The 19,071-nt window shown below is 51.3% G+C and overlaps 1 protein-coding gene across 2 annotated transcripts; it reads left to right on the top strand.

Annotated features, from left to right (window-relative positions):
* Positions 1–9,099: 9,099 nt before the first annotated feature.
* Positions 9,100–18,688, top strand: FAM210B (family with sequence similarity 210 member B). 2 transcript variants are annotated; one of them, XM_045444167.1, is made up of 3 exons: positions 9,100–9,412; positions 15,716–15,891; positions 16,356–18,688. In XM_045444167.1, the coding sequence occupies exons 1-3, from the start codon at positions 9,227–9,229 to the stop codon at positions 16,570–16,572; spliced, it is 579 nt and encodes a 192-aa protein (XP_045300123.1). In that variant the 5' UTR covers positions 9,100–9,226; the 3' UTR covers positions 16,573–18,688. The 2 variants fall into 2 exon arrangements, with proteins under 2 accessions (XP_045300123.1, XP_045300122.1); XM_045444166.1 differs by having other exon boundaries at positions 9,159–9,412; positions 15,635–15,891.
* The last annotated feature ends 383 nt before the right edge of the window (positions 18,689–19,071 follow it).

Genomic DNA, 19,071 nt, shown 5'->3' with positions numbered 1-19,071 from the left:
TTCAATGAACTCGCATAGCGTGGGAAGAAAGGAAGCCCCCCCACCCCCAACGTCAGGGAGGGCCCTGCAGCCCCCGATATCCTTCCCCTAACCTCCCTAAGCCTTAATTGCCTCGTCTGCAAAATGGAAATGATGAGAATACCCACCCCAGGGGTTGCATTTAGGCGTAAACGTGACGATCCATAAAAAGCACCCAGAGCCTGGCAGCTATCGACGTCAGGCCGGAATCTCCTCTACGTAATAGTAATATAATAACAAGAATGATGAGTAGTGGTCCTCCATCCTCCGTCCTCCCGGAGTACAAGAGCAAGTACCATGGATTTACTATGTGCTAGGCTCTCTTCCAAGAACCTTACCTCCACTGAACCTCAAGCATTCCCATAAAGTCGATAATATTATTATCTCCATTTCACAAAAAAAGAAATAAGCCCGGAGAGGTTAAGTAACTTGGCCAAGGCCAGCTAACAAGCCACTAGCAGTACTAAAAGTCAAACGCCAGCAGCCCGCATCTGGAAGTAATAAAAACCGTTATTCCGGGAGACGTATTGGCAGGTCAAATGCCTCCCCACCTGCCACCCTTTTTCTTGGAAATCTATTAAAAAAGGGGAAACTAAGCAAATCAAATGGCTTTGCCCCCCACCCACCCAAGACCCCTCCAGGATGCTTCCCCTGCCTGCTGAGTTCCTCGTTGGCGTGGTGGTCCTGGGTACTTGTCACCATCTTACAAAGAGAACACGGTGAGGATGTACTAGGCTAAAGGACTTCAAATCACTTGCTTGTCACTCCCACAAACCAGTCGGTGGCGGTGCCAGGCTAGAGCCCAGTGTTCTAGGACACACTGACCCAGGTCAAAACCGGACGGCGGAACGGTGCCCAAAGCTTGAGGCCAACCGGGGAAGGCTAACGAGCAACACTTCCAAATTGCTAGGAGACAAATGAGCGATTGGTGCGCGCACGCATTCCCGGGTCATCGAAGTACCAACATCACTTTAAAATGTCCCTGCGTGTGGAAGCCTGAGAACTGGCCCAGCGTGCCTGGCTTCCCGGACGAATGGGACTCAGTTCCCACTGATGTCTCTCGCAAACCCTGGAATATAACCTTTCCAAAGGGAGAATCTTGACTTACCCCACAAGGCGGCTCTTCTTTCGTCTTCCCCACTCAGTTGATGGCCCGCCGCCCCTCCGGAGCTGGGGGTGAAGTCCTGAGCCCTGCAGGTGCCAACGCCCGGGTCCCCCTGGCATCCGAAACCGGCCAGCGCACGGAGCGCACGCAGCACGGAGAGACACGGGAGACGGAGGCAGGCCACCCCAGGGGCAGTTTTAAGCAGCCAGGGAACCTGGGGAGGGACACCTCTCCGCCCCCACCGCCAGAAGCTTGCAGTTTATACAGAGGCCTCAACCGAGCTCAGTCAGCGTCCGGACGGGCTCAACACCACCTGCCGCCCTCCAGGCCGCAACCGTGAAAATGGCTCCCTCCCCAGATCGGTGGGCGGGGTCAACTCCAGGGTCAGGGGCGGGGCCAGGGCTCCCCAATTGCCGGGTCGACCCGGGGTCACGTGCTATCGGCGACCTCACGACCTCGCCCGACAATCCCGGAGTCCTCTCTGCCCTCGCCCCACCCCAAGTCTTCCCTCGTGCATCTGGTGTCCTCCCACGTGGCCCCCACGTCACCACCAGAGCCCAAGACACGTTCTCTCTCCCTCTCTTCCTCTCTCTCTCTCTCTCTCTCTCTCTCCACCCCCCCCCCCCCCCCCCCCGCCTTAGGCCTGCAAAATCCTCCCCTGGGGGCTCTCTGCTTCCGTCTCTCCTCCCCCAGCCCATCTGCACACAAGAAACACAGAGGGACCTGATTAACACGCTCCTCGGATTGCGGCGCTCGCTCGTGGGCTGAAAGCACCGCATCGAGAATGAAATCAACTGCTCTGGCCCCTGGCAACTTTTTCTGGCCCGGTCATGCCCCTCACTCCTTGTTCCGGCCACTCAGGCTCCTCTGAATTCCCTGCCCCCCCCCCTCCCCTCCCAGCACGCCAAGCTCACCTCTTTGGACAGGCCACCCTGCCACCTCCTGTGCTTGACAGCCTCTTCCCACTGATCGCGCCGTGTCTGCTTCTTTGCACCCTTCAGATGGCCAATGCCTCTTCCTCAGGGAGGCCTTTCCGACCACCCAATGCCCACAATTCATGACGCTATCCTCGCTTGGCTATTTGTTCACCGTCCATCAACCCCACCCAAAATGGGAGCTCCGGACGAGCAAGGACCGCGCCGAGCCCTCCACCCGGTAACACAATACGGGACAGATCATAAATGCTCAAGAAATATTTGAGGGAGGAGAGAAGGGAGGAGGGGAAGGAGGGAATGAGAAAACAGTTATAACCCAACAAGAGAACAACCATTAGTTATTGATATAATTTATAATAGCTAACAGCCACTCTTCTGAGCTAGACAGTATTCTGAGCACTTTCCATGTGTTAATACTTTGAATCCTCACAATTCTCCCATCGTGTACCTGCTATCACTGTCCGCGTCTCGTAGATGCAGAAACAGAGGCACAGGGTAAGGACCTGCCTCCTGCCTTACAGGAAGAAGGTGATGTAGCTTCAGCTTGAACCTGGGCTTCGCTCCAGAACTTGACTCTCACCGCCACTGGGAAGATCCTAAATGTCCATCAAATAGGAAAAGGGGTAAACCCCCTTCTGGCACGGCCACCACAGAGAATGCAATGCAGCCATTTAAAGAAAGATCAGGTCGGAGCACCTGGGTGGCTCAGTCGGTTAAGCATCTCACTTCAGCTCAGGTCATGATCTCATGGTTTGTGGGTTCGAGCCCCACGTCGGGCTCTGTGTCAGCCTAGAGCCTGGAGCCTGCTTCGGATTCTGTGTCTCCCTCTGTCTGCCCCTCCACCGCTCACGCTGTCTCCCTCTGTCTCTCAAAAATGAATAAATGTTAAAAAACAACAAAAAAAAAAAAAAACAAAAAACAGAACGATTAGGCTGCTCTGTATTTACCCACATGGACAGATGTCCTTGATAGGATAGTGGGTAAAAAAGCAAACGAAGGACACATTATAATCCCATTTTTGGAAGAAAAAAAAAAGACAAAACTAGATGGGACTATTCACATGTAGAAAGCTTCCTGGAAGGACACAAAGGCCCTAACCCTGTTGGCTCCTGGAAGGACCCTCGCTGGTTCTCTTGCTGCGGGCTCAGGGCACAAGAAACCTTTCCATGACATTTACCAGACCAGCCGATCTAAAATCACCCCGCCCAGGGGCGCCTGGGTGGCGCAGTCAGTTAAGCGTCCGACTTCAGCCAGGTCACGATCTCGCGGTCCGGGAGTTCGAGCCCCATGTCAGGCTCTGGGCTGATGGCTCAGAGCCTGGAGCCTGTTTCTGATTCTGTGTCTCCTTCTCTCTCTGCCCCTCCCCCGTTCATGCTCTGTCTCTCTCTGTCCCAAAAATAAATAAACGTTGAAAAAAATAAATAAATAAATAAATACAAAATAAAATCGCCCCGCCCACTACTCCCCAATCCCTTACCTCTCTTCCACATGGCACTTACTGCTGCCCGACATCAGAGTATACTTACTTAATGCCTGTCTATATAAGAGTGAGATCAGGTTGAAAAAAAAGGATTTGGAATAACTGGGTGGCTCAGTTAAGCGACTGGCTTCAGCCCAGGTCATTTCACGGCTCATGAGTTCAAGCCCGGCATCAGGCTCTCTGCTGTCAGCACAGAGTCCACTTCAGATCCTCTACCCACCACCCCCCACCCTTCTGCTCCTTCCCTGCTCACTTTCTCAAAACTAATTCTTAAAAAATGTTAATGAATTTTCCATGGTGCAAAAAGAGACCCCTCCTTTTCTTAGAGCATTTCCTTTAGAAAAGTTGAAAACTCCTTTTCTGCCCCTGCGAGATGCATGCAAAGCTTTTTAAAGGTGAGATCATCTCTTGCCAGTTTTACAACCCAGAAATGTGTTTCTTCAGAGTCTGAGAGCCATCTCTTATAGCAGTGGAGGGGAGGGGCTCACTTAGGTGACTAGCTCCCTGTTAGAATCTCAGGCTTGTCATAGAGACACGAGAAGTTTTTCTATCGCTTTGGAGAGAGACAATTAGCAATCACAGTGGCCGTCCCAATTACCAGTGGATTTGAGAGGAACTGTGTGTGACACGCGGTGCTTTCAAACCCTCTTCCTTGAGAGCGAGTTATCGTTTATCCTGAGAACACGGGCGTAATGGGCTGCAACTGCTCAGTGGCACAAAAGGGTGAGATTTCTTTCAGTCTTGGGTGAATTGCCTGTGATATGTATCCCACCCTGGCTTAATGTTTATTCAATAATAAAACTGTTTTATTTCTCTTTCCCTTCTGTGAAAAGGTTTTCTGGATTGTCAGGAGCTTTTGTTTTAAATTATATGTCCCCAACATCTCTTCCCCAGTAGAGCACAAGCTCCGCGGGACGTTGTGTCTTCCTAGGTCACGAGTGTGCCCCCAGCACCTGGAATGGTGCCCCGCACTGAGTTCAGCTGTTCAAAACGTGTTTGTTGAAGGAATAGACAAAGTTACCTGCCATCTCATTTGAATTTTATTTCTTACAGTGAGCAAGTATTATTTATTAGGGGCAAAACAAAAAAATCAATCGAGCTTTTAAAATCACCACAATTGCCAACAGAACAGGTAGGCGCTGGTTTGATTTATGGATATTGATTTTGTGTCCTGTTAGACCCCATGCTTTTCAGATGTGAGTCAGTAAAGGCAGTAGTCAGTAAATCGTTACTAGGAACTACTTCAGACGTTCTCATTAGCAACCATTTCAGACATCACACACAAAAAAGAAAGAAATCTTCAGAGATCAGGGTCCCGATTAATCCAGATGCTTCCTAAGCACTAAACAGCGATCTGTTTCTGTCTCCAAAACAATCGAGGGGAGAGTCTCAGGTGCATCTCAGCACCTCCAGCCTCCAACAAGCTACCATTTTTCTCAGGGGTGGTTCTATGAGTAGTGTCTCTCCCTGAGTGGCTTCGCTGAACTGGACAGCTCAGGTCCCACGCCCCGAGCCCCCCACCTCGAAGCCTTTATTTATGTCTCCCCCACATCATTCACCCTCTCCTCAGAATGAATGAATGAATGGATGGATGAATGGATGAAGTACACACCATGTGTACTATGACTAGCTTTCTGGAGGGCATTGTATGCTCCAGACCCCATTCCAAGTACCCTGTGTGCACAGTTCCTCGTAATGTTCACAGCAACCCTGTCAGGTGGGTGCAGTCATCGTTCCCATTTCACAAAGAACTGAGGTTCAGAGACGTTGAGTGACTTCTTTAGTCACATAGTGCACAGTAAAGCAGGGGCACGCCCCCAGGAAATCTGACCCCAGAGCCCCAAGATCTTGGCCCCAAACGCCAAAGTGTCATCAGTCCCCAGTCTTCTACTTAGTAGTGGAAAAAAGAAGAGAGAACCCAACAAGGCAGGAAGTGGGGCGGGAGGGTTCAGAATCTCCTTACCACGCACGTTTTCTGAGCTCCCGCCACAGGCCAGGCAGTAGGTGAAGCACTTGAACGCTGGTGTCCAACTCAAGCCTCACACCAGCACTGAGGTGCTTACCGTCATTGTCCACATTTCAGAGACAAGGACCCCAAGGCATCGAGATGGGAGTGATTTGCCAGGGTGCCACAGTTAGTAAGTGGCAGACTCAGAATCACACCCAGGTGCGTCTGCCCCCACGGCCCACGTTCTCAGCCCGGATTCTTCCCCAGAGAGATGGAGAAAAGCAGAGAAGATGACCCAAAGTGAGTCCAAGTTCAAACACGGGCAGGGCTCCCACGGGGTGAGCCAGAAGGAGAAAGGGGGCACTCTGAAGTGAGACGCTGCAGCTACCGCTGGTGACCTTTGTCAACACCGGCCTAAGGGGTGCGGGGGGAGCCCCACATCCTAGGAATGAGGGAGTCGAGGGCTCTTTCTGGGTGTGTCGCCTCAATGACTAGAACCGGACCTGTACTTCTCCGTCTCCTTCATGCCTAGCACAACACTTAGCACCACATGGATGCTGAATGCATAGATGCTGAACAAATGAGCGAATGCACATCTCCCTCCGCACAGGGACAAGAATCAGTAGGCGCTGCATGATGGGAGCAAAGCCCACACACATCATCAGTATCCAGTAAGGACACGCCGAACACGCCAGTACATGAAGGGATGAGATTATTTCACGGAGAGGGTTACTAATACCATCTGTTGCTGCAAGACATCACACATAATTGGTATTGAAAAAAGGGCTGGGAGACTTGGTCATTAAGTCCACGTTATAAGAGCAAAAAGAAAAAAAAAAAAGGAAATCGCCTATATATATATCCATTATAATCTGTATGAGTCCACTTGGGCTCCCTTAACAAAATACCACAGACTGGGGACTTGAACACCTGAAGCTTCTGCCTCACCGTTCTGCAGGCTGGAAGTCCGAGATCAGGGTGCCACAGCCTGGTCCGGGGCCGGTGACAGCCATCTTCCTGGCTTGCTGGCCGCCTTCTCACTGTGGCCTTACATGGCAGCCAGAGAGAGGGTGCGGGGCCTCTTCCACGCCTTATAAGGGCACTAATCCCATCACGAGAGCCCACACTATGACCTAACCTCACCCTATTTACCTCCCAAATTCCTCATCTCCCAATACTATCATACCAAAAGTTAGTGCTTCGACATAGGAACTTGTGGGATGAGGGGACACAAACATTCAGTCCATAACATCCATTACTAGGAGATTGGATTAAGTAAATCATGGTGCACCAACACCGTAGAATGCTCTGCAGCTTTTAACATGTTATCGCGTACACTTTTCACAGCACCCTTTGAGATGGATGCTATGACTCCCACCTCCTACAAGGGAAGAAGCAAAGACTTATTTGGAGCCCCGGCTCAGGGCTGAGCCAGGTTCTAAGCCAGGCCTGTACCACACCACAGCCATGAGTCTAACCACCAGATCTTGAAACATCAAGGCCTTCCTTTCACACAGCATGGTACCTGGCCCACAGCAAGTGTTCAGAATAATAAATGCTGATCGGAAAGGAACAGACAGGATGCAAGAAGTGATGGATGGGTGGGGGCACTTGGGTTTGTCTTGGGAAAAGGGGCAGAAACAGGAGGTGGGGAATGGCATGGAGGGATACAGGGAGGTGGCCGGGGCAATGAGTCAAGACTCAAGCTTCCCCTCTGGGCAGAAAACATTTGCGACAGTCACTGCATAACCTAACAAAGAAAGAGAAGGAGAAGAAAAATGCTCTTGTCCACAGGAAGACTCAGGTGTGGCCAGAGAACATGCACTGGGAAAAAACGCAGCAGTTGGTCCCAAACACTGCCCACTTTCCATCCTAACACAGTCCCTCTGCCTGTGTGGGGGCATATGGAGCCCCCACATTCCTATAGACACAAGTCACGGTGAGTAATCACAGGCCCGGGACCCCAGAGCGGATTAATAACGTGTTCCCTTGGAAACTGGGAAAAGGGGCTTCTCTGCTGGAAGGGAGGAATCTTTCCTCCTCACCCCCTTCCATCTCAACCCTTCACACGCGTGCGCGCGCACACACACACACACACACACACACACAGAGTCAATGTGTGCCGCTTCCCACTTGCACACATTCTCACGTTACCCACTCCCTGCCACACGTGCACACAGTCCTGTGGCACCATCTGTGAGTTACCCCCCACCGCCCACCCTCCACCACCTCTTTGCCAACAGAACCTCAACTGTATTCGGGGAGACAACGCGCCTGCAACAAAGCCAGCTCCGCTTGTGGTTGCCAGATCCTCAAGTTCCAGACTCCCTTGCAGCTAAGGGCAATCATGTGACACAGTTCTAGCCAATGGGGCAGAAGGGGCTTTTCATGGTGGGTGGAAGCGTGAGGGTTCCGGAAAGAGTTTTCATTCGCTGCCCAACTGAATCTAGGCACATCCATTCCCAGCTCCTTCCAGAACCTTCCGGGCAGAAAGGCTAAGGTTTCCAAGACTCCTTTGCAGTTGAGTTTCTGGATGTGAATTTGTCTCTGCCAATTGGTTGCACTCACACAATATCCTGAAGGCGGACATGGGGCAAAGGCGTCGTCCTGCAGCTTGGGCTCTTTGGTGCTGGGAAACAAGTTTGCCGACAGGCGGAGGCCTTCTGCAGCAGAATTCAGGTGTCTGGTCGCCAGGCCGCGGGTATGGGCGGGTATTTGTGGCAGAGACACAACTCCCCCTTTCCAGAGTGCAGTAACCTGTTTTGTGGGAGCTGGAGAGCAGGTGCGGTGGCAGCAGTTTCCTGACCCCCCCCCATCACAGCTCTGGCAGTGTGTTCTAGAATTCATTCATTCCACCGGCCAACTCCTGACGCCCACCTTCCCAGTTGTGGCTGAGGGGGCTGCTTCTCTGGCCGGCCACTCAATAGTGTGTCCAGAGTCTCCTGGGGGCTCAGCCTGCTGCCCACTTCTCTAGCTTTTCCGATGAGTTTCCAAGCACTAATTCCCCGTGCTAAATTCTTTTTTGCCTAAAATAGCAAAGATTTAGAAACATTCAGAAACCTCTAATTTCAACAAAAAATTCTAAAGATGTCAAGCCTGAGAAGTGTACGAAGTTAAGAGGCCTCAGGAAAGGCTCTATTTCTTTGAGCCTCAGTCTCTTCTTCTGTAGAATGGAGATCAAAGATTATTATTATCACTATCATCAATTAATAGTTATCAAATACTGTGGCCGACTGTATTTCTCAAAGATGGTCACAACAATATTTCCCATCCCATAAGCCTTCCTCACGTGACCTCGCCACTTTCCATCACGTCGGAGGAGTCTAACCCCCTTACTCTCTCTCGAATCTGGGCTGCCCCCCTGACTCTTGTAATCTACAGAACACGGCAGAAATCCACGCCGCATAAACTCCAAAGGTGGGGAACACGCGCGAATCTCCCGCCCCGCGAACTCCGCCAGGGCCTCCGGGTCCGGCCCCGCCCACTCTGCGTTCGGGAGCCCGCCCCTCCCACCCCGCGTGCCGCTCGAGTTCCGGAGGGGCGGGTCTGGTGGGCGGGGCCTGGAGGGACCGGGCGGCTCGGGAGCCGGAGGGGCCGGGCGGGTGGGCGGGGCCTGGAAGGGTTCGCGCGGCTCCGGTCCCGCCCACGCCGCTCTGGGCTCTGGCTCCGGCGGGCCCCGCCCACCGGCGCTCGTTCCCACTCGGGTCCGCTGCGCCCGCGGCAGCGCTTCGCCGCGCGCCATGGCCGGGCTGCTGGCGCTGCTGGGCCCAGCGGGCCGGGTGGGCGCCCGGGTCCGGCCTCGCGCTACCTGGTTCCTGGGTGCCGCTGCCCCCTGCGCGCCGCCGCCCCTGTTGCTGCCGCTGCTCCGGCCCGGGCCCGACGCCCCGCTGCTGCGTGCGGCCCGCGGGCACAGCCAAGGCCACCAGGTAAGCCTCCCCACCCCCACCCTGCTCCTGGGGCGCCCGGATCCCGGCCGACCTCCCCGCAAGGACAGCTTGGCTCGCCCAGCTGTGCGAGGCCGAGCCCCTCCAGGGTTCCCAAGGCCCCAATCCCTACGAGCCGAGGTAGCGAGGCTCCCAATTGACAGGCGGAGAAACTGAGGCTCAGGGAGGTCTGGTGATCTGCCCAAGGTCACACGGTCTCTGGCAGAGCCCCAGGTTCCCAGAGCGTCGGCCGGCACAGTGGTGGTAGCCCAGAGTATTATAGCTGGGGCTTGAACTTGGTATTAAGGCCTTCACTTGGCTGTCAGAGTTGTTCCCTCTGCAAGTGGCTCTGGAACGTCCTCCGCACTGGGCGGGGGAAGAACGGCTCCGGGGGTGCTGCCGGGGTGCTGCCGCCCTGAACACCTCCCAGCACTTGCAGCTGCTGCTTTTTATCTAACCAAAAGACCAGGCCTCCCTGCCAGACTTCAGGCAAGACTCGGGCAAGAAACACACTGTTTTTCATCCTGTTTCATTTCAGTTGCCTTCTATGTGTGGTAAGTGAAAACTCTTTCCCTTCGGAGTGGTAATACGGGACTTTCCTTTAAAAAAAAAAAAAAAAAGTTACAGGTTTGTTTGTTTGTTTGTTTTTTAAGTTCATCTTCTTAAAGAAAAACAGTAGTAAAGTAGTGCGGTCTGGAGACACAGGACCTAACAAGCTGGGACTCCAAGAACCCGGCCTCCTGCGGAGGAGTGCCTCAGGCCTTGCCCGCTTCCGTCCCTTCACCAGGGGATGGGATTCAGCCCCTCCACTCCTCAGCTGTGTGAGCGACCTCACCCCAAGGAGGCCGAAGGCTCTGAGCCTCCTTGCTGACCGTTCAAAGGGCTAAAAGTCGGACCTTCCCCAGAAGAGCTGGGAAGCAGGCCTGAGCACAGTGCCAGCGGAGCTTCCTGAATGAAGGTTCCCTGGGGACTCACACCCTGACTCTGCCTCCTGTTCCACCGTCTGGTAGCCAGTAGATCCTGTCTCTAAGTCTTGAGCCCTCTACACATATCTGGCTGCCTCCTAGTGATTCTTCGTGGATCAGCCCACCTGCCCCTTCCTCCAGGAAGCCTTCCCTGACCACCAGTGATACCTTGGGTGCCTCCACTGCCCTCCCCCCCATCGGTCCTGCACTTACCACCTGGAATGGTCTCCTGACTTGTTTGTGTGTCCCGTCAGCCAGTATTAGCTTTGTCCCCAGCCCAGGCACTGGCAGGTTTGTGTATGTGAGCATGTGCGAACGTGTGTATGTGTGTGCATGATGTGTGTATACAGTGGTGATGAGTGTGGTCGCAGAATCCCTGCATTCCTGTCTCTACTCACTAGTTCTGTGGCCTTGATCAGATTCCTTAACTTCTCTATTTCTCAGTTTCTTCGCCCATGAAATGGGATGTTAATAATTCACATTTCATGGAGCTTGACTGTGAAACAAGGTAATGTGCGTACCTGGCATCGGGGTACGTTCTCAATTAACGTTAGCTATTGTTGTCATTGTCACGGTAAATGTGTAAATCACAGGGCCCCGTGAGCTACTGGTAGATGGGCAGGATCCAAGTGGGATCGAACCTAACAGGATGCTAGGACAGAACATACTCATCACTCAAAGTGTCACTTCCCTGAGAAGACACTTCCCCAGGGGGCCTGAGAGCAGGTGGAGGGGTGCCCCTGTCTCTGCCCCTGGTTACTCACAGGCACCTTGGTTTTGGCCGCTGGGAGTAGGGAGTGCGGCTGGGGTCTCCAAATGTGCCAGGAATTTAAGTACCTGAGAGTCGCACCCACGTCTGCCTTCAGCGGGGAGTCTCCACTGTAACTGGGAGAATCCTGCCCTTTTCTCTTAACCCAATTCCGTGGCCTGCGTGTCACCTAACAGAGCTGCCTAGCCTGCCTGCACTCACACTACGGGAGGGAAATCTTGGGCAGATGACTCGCTCTCTTTGAGCCCCAGTGTCTTCATCTCTGTCGGTTCTGCTCACGTGCTCTCTTTTCAGGGAGCCCCTTCCTGATGACCTTATTTAAACCGCAGCGTCCCTGCCCACAGTCCGCCCCGTCTGCCTCCCCTCCTTGGTGTTTCTCCACAGCACTTGTCACATCTGGCTGCCCTGATGCTTTGCTTTTGTTTATTGCCCCTACCCTCCCACTAGACCCTAGGCCCCCTGAGGGTAGAGTTTTGTCTATCTCGTTCATTGCTGTCCCCCACATTTACAGCAGTGCCTCGCGTAGAGCTGGTATCCGTGAGTAAGTGAGGCGCAGAGCCTAGTTATTAAGAGCGGAAGCCTCGGAACCAGACTCGGCAGGTTCAGATTCCAGCTCTGACAGATAATTCCTGCGTGACCTTCTGAAAGTTAACTCAGCCTCTCTGGGCTTCCCAGATCCTCTTCCGTTAGGTGAGGATGACAGTAGTGCCTGTCTCACGGGGTTGTTGTTGCACGATCTGCATTAATATTTTCAGAGCACTCGGAGCCATGCTTGGTACAAAGTAAATACAATGTAGTGGTTGGTATTATCATTACCTAGTGACCCAGTGAAAACAGGTGTCACTCCAAACAATGTGAGCAACTCTTGAACAAAATCTTTGGCTCATTCCTCAAACCTTCCTGCCCCTTCTCAAATAGCCTTTTGTATTTTAATAACTATTAGGATTGAGGGGAGGAGGGAGTCTCTCTCTCTCTCTCTCTCTCTCTCTCTCTCTCACACACACACACACACACGCACACACACACACACAAGGATGTAAAAGCACTTTGGCTAAGCACAGATGCTAGAGGATGTATAATGTTGTATGCACCCTGGGCAGTGCCTAACACATCATATCACAGGTACCAGAAGGGTTATTTCACAAAGAAATGAATGCCTGAGAAACTCCCACTCTTACAAGTCACCGCCTCCCAAATTCCTTTATTTTAGCCTCTTCAGTCTCCTTCAGGGTTAGGAAGAAAACCGAATGGCTCACAATGCTCAAAGATACTTCCCTTTACCACGATGAAAGGAAGAAAACCGTCCAAGATTCTAACTCTAGAAAGTTAGCACTGAACCCTGCTGCTGCCTAACAGGAGATGGTCCATCGTGTCTGAACAGTTTATCCCTCCCGTTGTTTTGCAGTAGATGCTGCTTATTCTGTAGCTGGAAGTTTGGCTGCCTCTGTATTTTTCTTTTTTGGCCAAAAGGCATTTTGCCAAAATAGAGGTTGCAAAGAAAAGAGCCCTCAACAGAGACAGCTCCGCTCAGTTCTGGTGAATGGACTGACAGGGCATGATTAAGTTCGGTCGGGCCAAGTGTCAAGGGTGGAAAATGAAAGGGGCTTTCTCCCTCCTCAGCCTCAGAACGTTGTCTGGCACTTGGACCGTAGATTGTAGATTACCGTCCTATCAGCGCCTGCCATCTGGCAGCTCCCGTCCCAGGGCTTCCTCAGCAGCTACAAGGCGGGTGGGGCCTTGTTTATCGGAAAGAACTTGAGCTCCGAGCAGCCTTCCTGGCCAGTGGGTGGCAGAGCCAGACGGAAGCTCGGAGGGAAGGGACGATCACACGTGCTGGCCAGCCTAAAGGCACTGACTGGTTTCCCTTCTCCCCACCAAAGCCTTGAAGTCCTGGAAAAGTGTTCCAGAACTTTAGCAATGTTCAGCCTTTACAGGACAAGAAGGCGAGTCTGACTGCAGAAGCCATGTGGCCTCATGGTGGCCCGTGCAGTGACCCAGCCAGGCACCCACAGCCAGTTTGCCGCTTCCCCAGAACCTCAGTCTCCCCATCTGTCTAAGTGGGAGCCACAGAGGTGCCTACTCATGGGTTTACTATGAGGGGTTTTATGAAATGACACCTTTAAAGTGCTAAGCCTGGGGCCTGGCTCAGTAGAAGGGGCCTATCCTGAGGACACAGATGGTTTTCCTAAAACCTCTCATAAGTGATGCATTACTGCCCATCAGAATGCACTCTCCGGGGGGGGGGGGGGGGGGGCGGTGCCTGGCTGGCTCTGTCGGCGGAGTGCCACTCTTGATCTCAGGGTTGCCAGTTCGAGCCCCACGTTGGGTGTAGAGGTTACTTAATTAATTAAAAAAAAAAAAAATGCACCCTCTGAGACCCATGACCCAGTACTGGATCTCAACCGCCCCTCCCCTTTGGTTAAGTCTTTGTTTTCGTAACTCTGCAAGTGGCCTGCACATTTGATTCCCAGGAATGCAAACATTTAATGAAATTGAGATTAATTCCCAGAGCAAGGCTTATGGGTAGGAGCCCTCAGTGAGCTGCACAGCAGGTGCATCTGAGGACAAGGGAAGACCCTCCTGGAGAACATGCTGAGGGCAGGAAAGAGCAGAGAGAGAGAGGTGAAGCAGGATTGGGAAGCAGGGGCTTTACCTGGCAACCCCGGACAACTGATAACTAATCCCAACGCCCAGGCCTCACCCCAAAGCACAGAATCAGACGCTGCACCCCTGGACAGAGGTACAAACGGACCAGCAGCATCTGGGTCACCGGGGGAACTCATACGAAGGCTCCCGCCCCACTTGCTCAGTCAGAGCTTAAGCCCGCAGGGCTGGGACTCCTGCAGGGTAGGAGCGGGCTGGGAGGTCCCCTGCGGCCCAGAGGAACCTTGCAGGGTCTGGAGGTGCTGCTCTGGGTCCCTGTGTTGTTTTATTTTCCCTCAGGGAGTCCTGTTCCTACCTCCTGGGGACTCTGGGTTGTCATGCTCCTCCCTCTTGCCTTTGAAGTGTGGCTCCATATGCTGCACACTCTAAAAATACGAGGCAAAAGCCATCCTGCTACAAGCCAAGAACTGGAGCTAACTGACCCAGATACTTTCTCCCAGGAAGAGCTGTGAGACAGGTCATTAGGATTCAAGAAATCCTCTCATAAACAAGGCACTCTCCATGTTGAGAAGGAGCTTTTTACATTTTTATTTATGTTTATTTACTTAGAGCATAAGCTGGGGAGGGGCAGAGAGAGAGGGAGACACAGAACCCGAAGCAGCCTCCAGGCTCTGAGCTGTCAGCACAGAGCCTGACGCAGGGCTCGAACCCGTAAACCGTAAGATCGTGACCTGAGCAGAAGTCAGATGCTTAACTGACTGAGCCACCAGGAGCCCTGGAGGTTTCTTTTTTTAAAGAAATCCAGTGTTCCTGGGTTGTTTCTCCCAAACGATCCAGGCCCTGTAGGTGCTCAATAAATGTTAATAGATGCGTCCTTTGTATGCAAACCCCGGGCAGGGCATTTATGGCCCAGGAATCATCCCTCCCTCTGTCCAGAAATCAGGGGTAAACCTCGATTCTGGTGGTAAATATACCATAGTTTCCACTCCATTTTATTTTGCACACACCGCCCTTGTTTTGTGGAGTCGAGGATGGGTGTCATGTGCTCCAGCTGTGGACCCAGATTACCTGGGTTCTAATTTTGGTGACTTGGGGCCAATTCTTTGGCCTCTGGAAACCTGTGTTGCTCCTCTGTGATTTAGGAAGAAAGTTAGGATCTACCTAGAAGGCGGTTGTGAGGACGAAAGTCTATAGCAGGTGGAGAGAAGCATCTGAGCCTTGCCTGGCTTGGAGAAGGTGCTTTAATAAAGCATCATCCCTGTCCCCAAGTGTGTGAACCCAAGGTTTTAGTTACTGTTGATGCTCTAACAGCTCACCAGAAATCCAGGGACTTAAAATGACACACATTTATTACCTCACAGGTGTGGAGGCCAGAAGTCCAAAATGGGTCTCAGCTGGGCTAAAGTCAAGGCGTTAGCAGAGCTGGTTCCTTCTGGAGGCTCTGAGGGGGAATCCATTTCCTGACTTCTCCAGTTCCTACAGGCCACATGCGCTCACTGGCCTGTGGCCCCTTCCTCCGGCTTCCAAAGCCGCAGGGCCGCCCCTGTGCTTATGACTCTGCTTCTGTCTTCACACCTTCCCTGACCCTCCTGCCTCCCTCTCTTCACTTATAAGGACCCTTGTGATTCCATTGGTCCCACTCGGGAAATCAGTGATGATCTATCTACCCATCTCAAGACCCTTAACGTAGTCACATCTGCAAAATCTTACCTTTTACCACGTAAGGTAACATATTCACAGGTTCCGGAGACTAGGACCTGGACATCTTGGGGGCCCATCATTCTGTTGATCATACCCGATACCCAGACTTTCAGCACGCTTAGTGTTGACATGGGCAGGAGCCTCGGCTGACTGAGGAAGGACAGCAGCTGGTCTCTCACTGGGTAGGAAGGAGAGCGGAACCCTGTGCGACACGAAAGCCGCCGATTCCTGCCCCAGCACATCTCCCCTTCTGTGGTCTGTGCACAGGACCCCGGCAAAATCACTGCAACGACAGGCAGGGATGGCGGCAGCACGGAGGAGAAAAAGCCAAGCAAGTCACAGCAGCTGAGAAAGATTTTTCAGGAGTATGGGGCTGTTGGAGTGTCACTGCACATTGGAATCTCCTTGATCTCCTTGGGCGTATTTTACACGGTCATTTCAAGGTAAGATCTCTGACAGTAACAGACTATCATGTAGGATTCTTGGTGAATGAGAACACTTTTCCTATGAATTTTTTATACATCTGCAACTTTCAGCGCATTTAAATTTTTAATTTTTTTTTAATGTTTGTTTATTTTTGAGAGAGAGAGAGAGCGCGACAGAGGCGTGAGCAGGGGAGGGGCAGAGAGAGAGAGAGAGAGAGACACAGAATCCGAAGCAGGCTCCAGGCTCTTAGCTGTCAGCACAGAGCTTGACGCAGGACTTGAACTCATGGACTGCAAGATCATGACCTGAGCCGAAGTCGGCCGCTTAACCGACTGAGCCACCCAGGCGCCCCAAATTTTTTAAGTACCATAAATCTTAGAGGCAAATTGATTGTCTAATCCCTTGCAGTAATAATCTCTCTCTCTCTCTCTCTCTCTCTCTCTCTCTCTCTCTCTGTCTCGTTTTTTGCCTCTTCCCCCAGCGGTGTGGACATGTCTGCAGTCCTGCTTAAACTCGGATTCAAGGAGTCACTGGTACAGTCAAAAATGGCAGCGGGCACAAGTACCTTCGTGGTGGCCTATGCCATCCACAAGCTGTTTGCACCCGTGAGAATCAGCATTACCTTGGTTTCTGTGCCCTTCATCGTCAGATATTTTCGCAAAGTGGGATTTTTTAAACCTCCAGCTGCAAAGCCTTGATGAACTCTTCAGTTGTGGGCCTGCAAACCTAGTTCTTTTAGATAGAAATTTGGGGTTAGTCTTAGGATATAGCTTTTTGGGGGTAGGGTGGGGACAGGAAGTTAATTGCTATGTTCTCACGAATAAGTTTTACCCTTCCCAGGAAAATCCAGGGTTTCTGTTAATAATTGTAATCATTTTGCTCCACACATGTTGTAAATGCTGTTTATCACAGGGCTTGTATACCTAATCTAAAATGTCAGCAAAACATCACAGATCGACTTGTCACCTCCACAAAACATTCCTTCTGGAAGATCGGTGGTGAGGTTCTAGTCTGGAGAAGCCCCAGAGATTCATCTCTGCTCTACTTCTTAAAGGGCAGTGATTCATTAAGCTGGTTTTAAAAATTCCCCTTTCTCCAATATCTGCTGTCAGGCTGCCTGCGGTTTAATAAGCAATATTCTGCAAAACAGCTGCCAGGGCCACAATTAATGAAGCAGAATTTAAGATTTCCCAGTAGGTAATCAGGATCTAAATTAGCATCAACACTTTGACATTGGTTATACTTGTTTCGGGGGGAGGAAAACCCACAAGTATTTCTGGTGTGTTTCATTGATCCTCAACAATCTTCACATCTGGACAGGGTGGACGCCTACCTCAGGCAGGTTTTCTCTCATTTCATGAAACTAGGCCATTTGTCCCTGTTTAGGTAAAATACAGAAACTTTGTCCAGTCCTAATGGCATCACTCGGCTTCTGCCGGGCCTGGTCCACGGGTGAATTTGGACACTGCGCATGCAGAAAGCTCAGACAATCTTTGCTCAATCTAGATCTCCAGCTTCAGACATTCCAGAACTACGGTCACAATGTTTACATTGTGTTGCTATTCCCATTTTTAATTGAATTGAAATTATGTTCTATAGGAAAAGATTTTGTATCGCTCTCTAGAAAGGAAACTTAGTAGCACTTGCTGTAAATGGGAGGCAACTGCAGAAATAATGCAAAATAATACAACCCGGCTGGGGGAGGGGATGTGTAATTACTTTCCGTTGAGCCAGTTTTACCCGGTAAAGGGTGTTTGACCTGATCTGAGGTCTTCCCACTTGCTGTTAAGGACATTAGTTAAGAACAGAAACTCAGGCACACAGGTCCAAATTGAGATTTTTGTCCTTGAAGCAGATAGGAGCAGACAAACCAGAGAGAATTGCTTTCTGTGGGATCCATGTAATGTATCCTCCAGGCCCTACCCACACAAAGCACTGTCCACACCAGGAACCCAATTCAACAAATTCTGCCCTGCCACCATGGTCGAGGGAGTTCCAGGTTTTGTTTGTTTGCCTGATTACGTGTGTGACAGAGAACTCAAGATACCATAAACTGACCATCCTTTTACCACCTGGCTGCTGACAGTTCCCTGGTTAAGCCTTAGCAACCTATGTCCGTAATTTCAGTTCTTTTCCAAGAAGCTCTGTGGGACAAATTCTCCACTTGCAACATCTTTAAAGTGGCTTTTTTTCTCCCCTTTTAAAGCAATGAGCCCCTTGCCAAAAGGTTTTACCCATTTAACATTGGAACTGCCTTTCTGGGATCTAATTCCAAGGACATCTACACGGCTCAGTGAGAGGCCTCATGGAATGTGGGCAATTCCTCCTGTGGCCTGGTCTGTCTACACAGTTGGCTTCGTGCTCCCAACCACCTTCTCTGCCAGTCTCCATACCTTTCAGATCCCCAGCAATGCCTATGCAAGAAAAGCTGACAGTCCCTCAGGTTTAAGAGCTGAAATCTGAAACTTTGATTCCATGGAGGAAGTGGAAAGACAGGGCAAGCAATAAAACCAATCATCAAACCAAATAGCCATGGCCTTCTCTCCTAAGTGAGCCCCACCTCCACTCCACTCCACTCTGGCCGGTGGTCCCAACAGAACAGACACTGGAGACGATGAAATCAGAGGGTCAGGGACTATGTGAATTCACCAGCAAGATGTACAGATTGCTCGTACTTAACACTGTTTTTATGGAACTAGGGGAATAAAACATGATCTATTTTAAAAATGTAAGCCATTGCTCAGCCCTAATTTTGTATCTGACAAAAGGAGCCGCTTAAGTTCCGTGAAAACAAATAAACATCTTTGTAGCCTACAGAGAACTTTGCATTCCTGTTCCGGGGGAGCCGGAACTGTTGCCGGTTATGAAGCAGCACAGCGTGTGACTCGTGTGTTAATGTTGTGCTAACACAATGAGCTATTTTCTTTGCTCGTGTGGGTTTGGGGAAATGGCAGTTTAGCCGGTGTCACTGGTGAAGTTAGTCATGTCGTATGAACGACGCTTGGGTGGATGGTGTGTGAAATATCCTGGGGACGGAGAGGTTGGTTTAGCTCAAGACTGAGGAGCAAAGCCTCCTTTGTCCCTGGGGGATTAACTGGATGGCCCACTGAAGCTCTACTATGTTTTGAATTTTTTTTTAATATTTGTTTTTGAGACAGAATGAGTGGGGGAGGGGCAGAGAGAGAGGGAGACACAGA

Source organism: Leopardus geoffroyi, chromosome A3, assembly GCF_018350155.1.
Source record: "Leopardus geoffroyi isolate Oge1 chromosome A3, O.geoffroyi_Oge1_pat1.0, whole genome shotgun sequence".
Lineage (NCBI taxonomy): Eukaryota > Metazoa > Chordata > Mammalia > Carnivora > Felidae > Leopardus > Leopardus geoffroyi.
The sequence above is the reverse complement of the archived record's forward strand: the minus strand, read 5'-3'. Positions and strand labels throughout refer to the sequence as shown.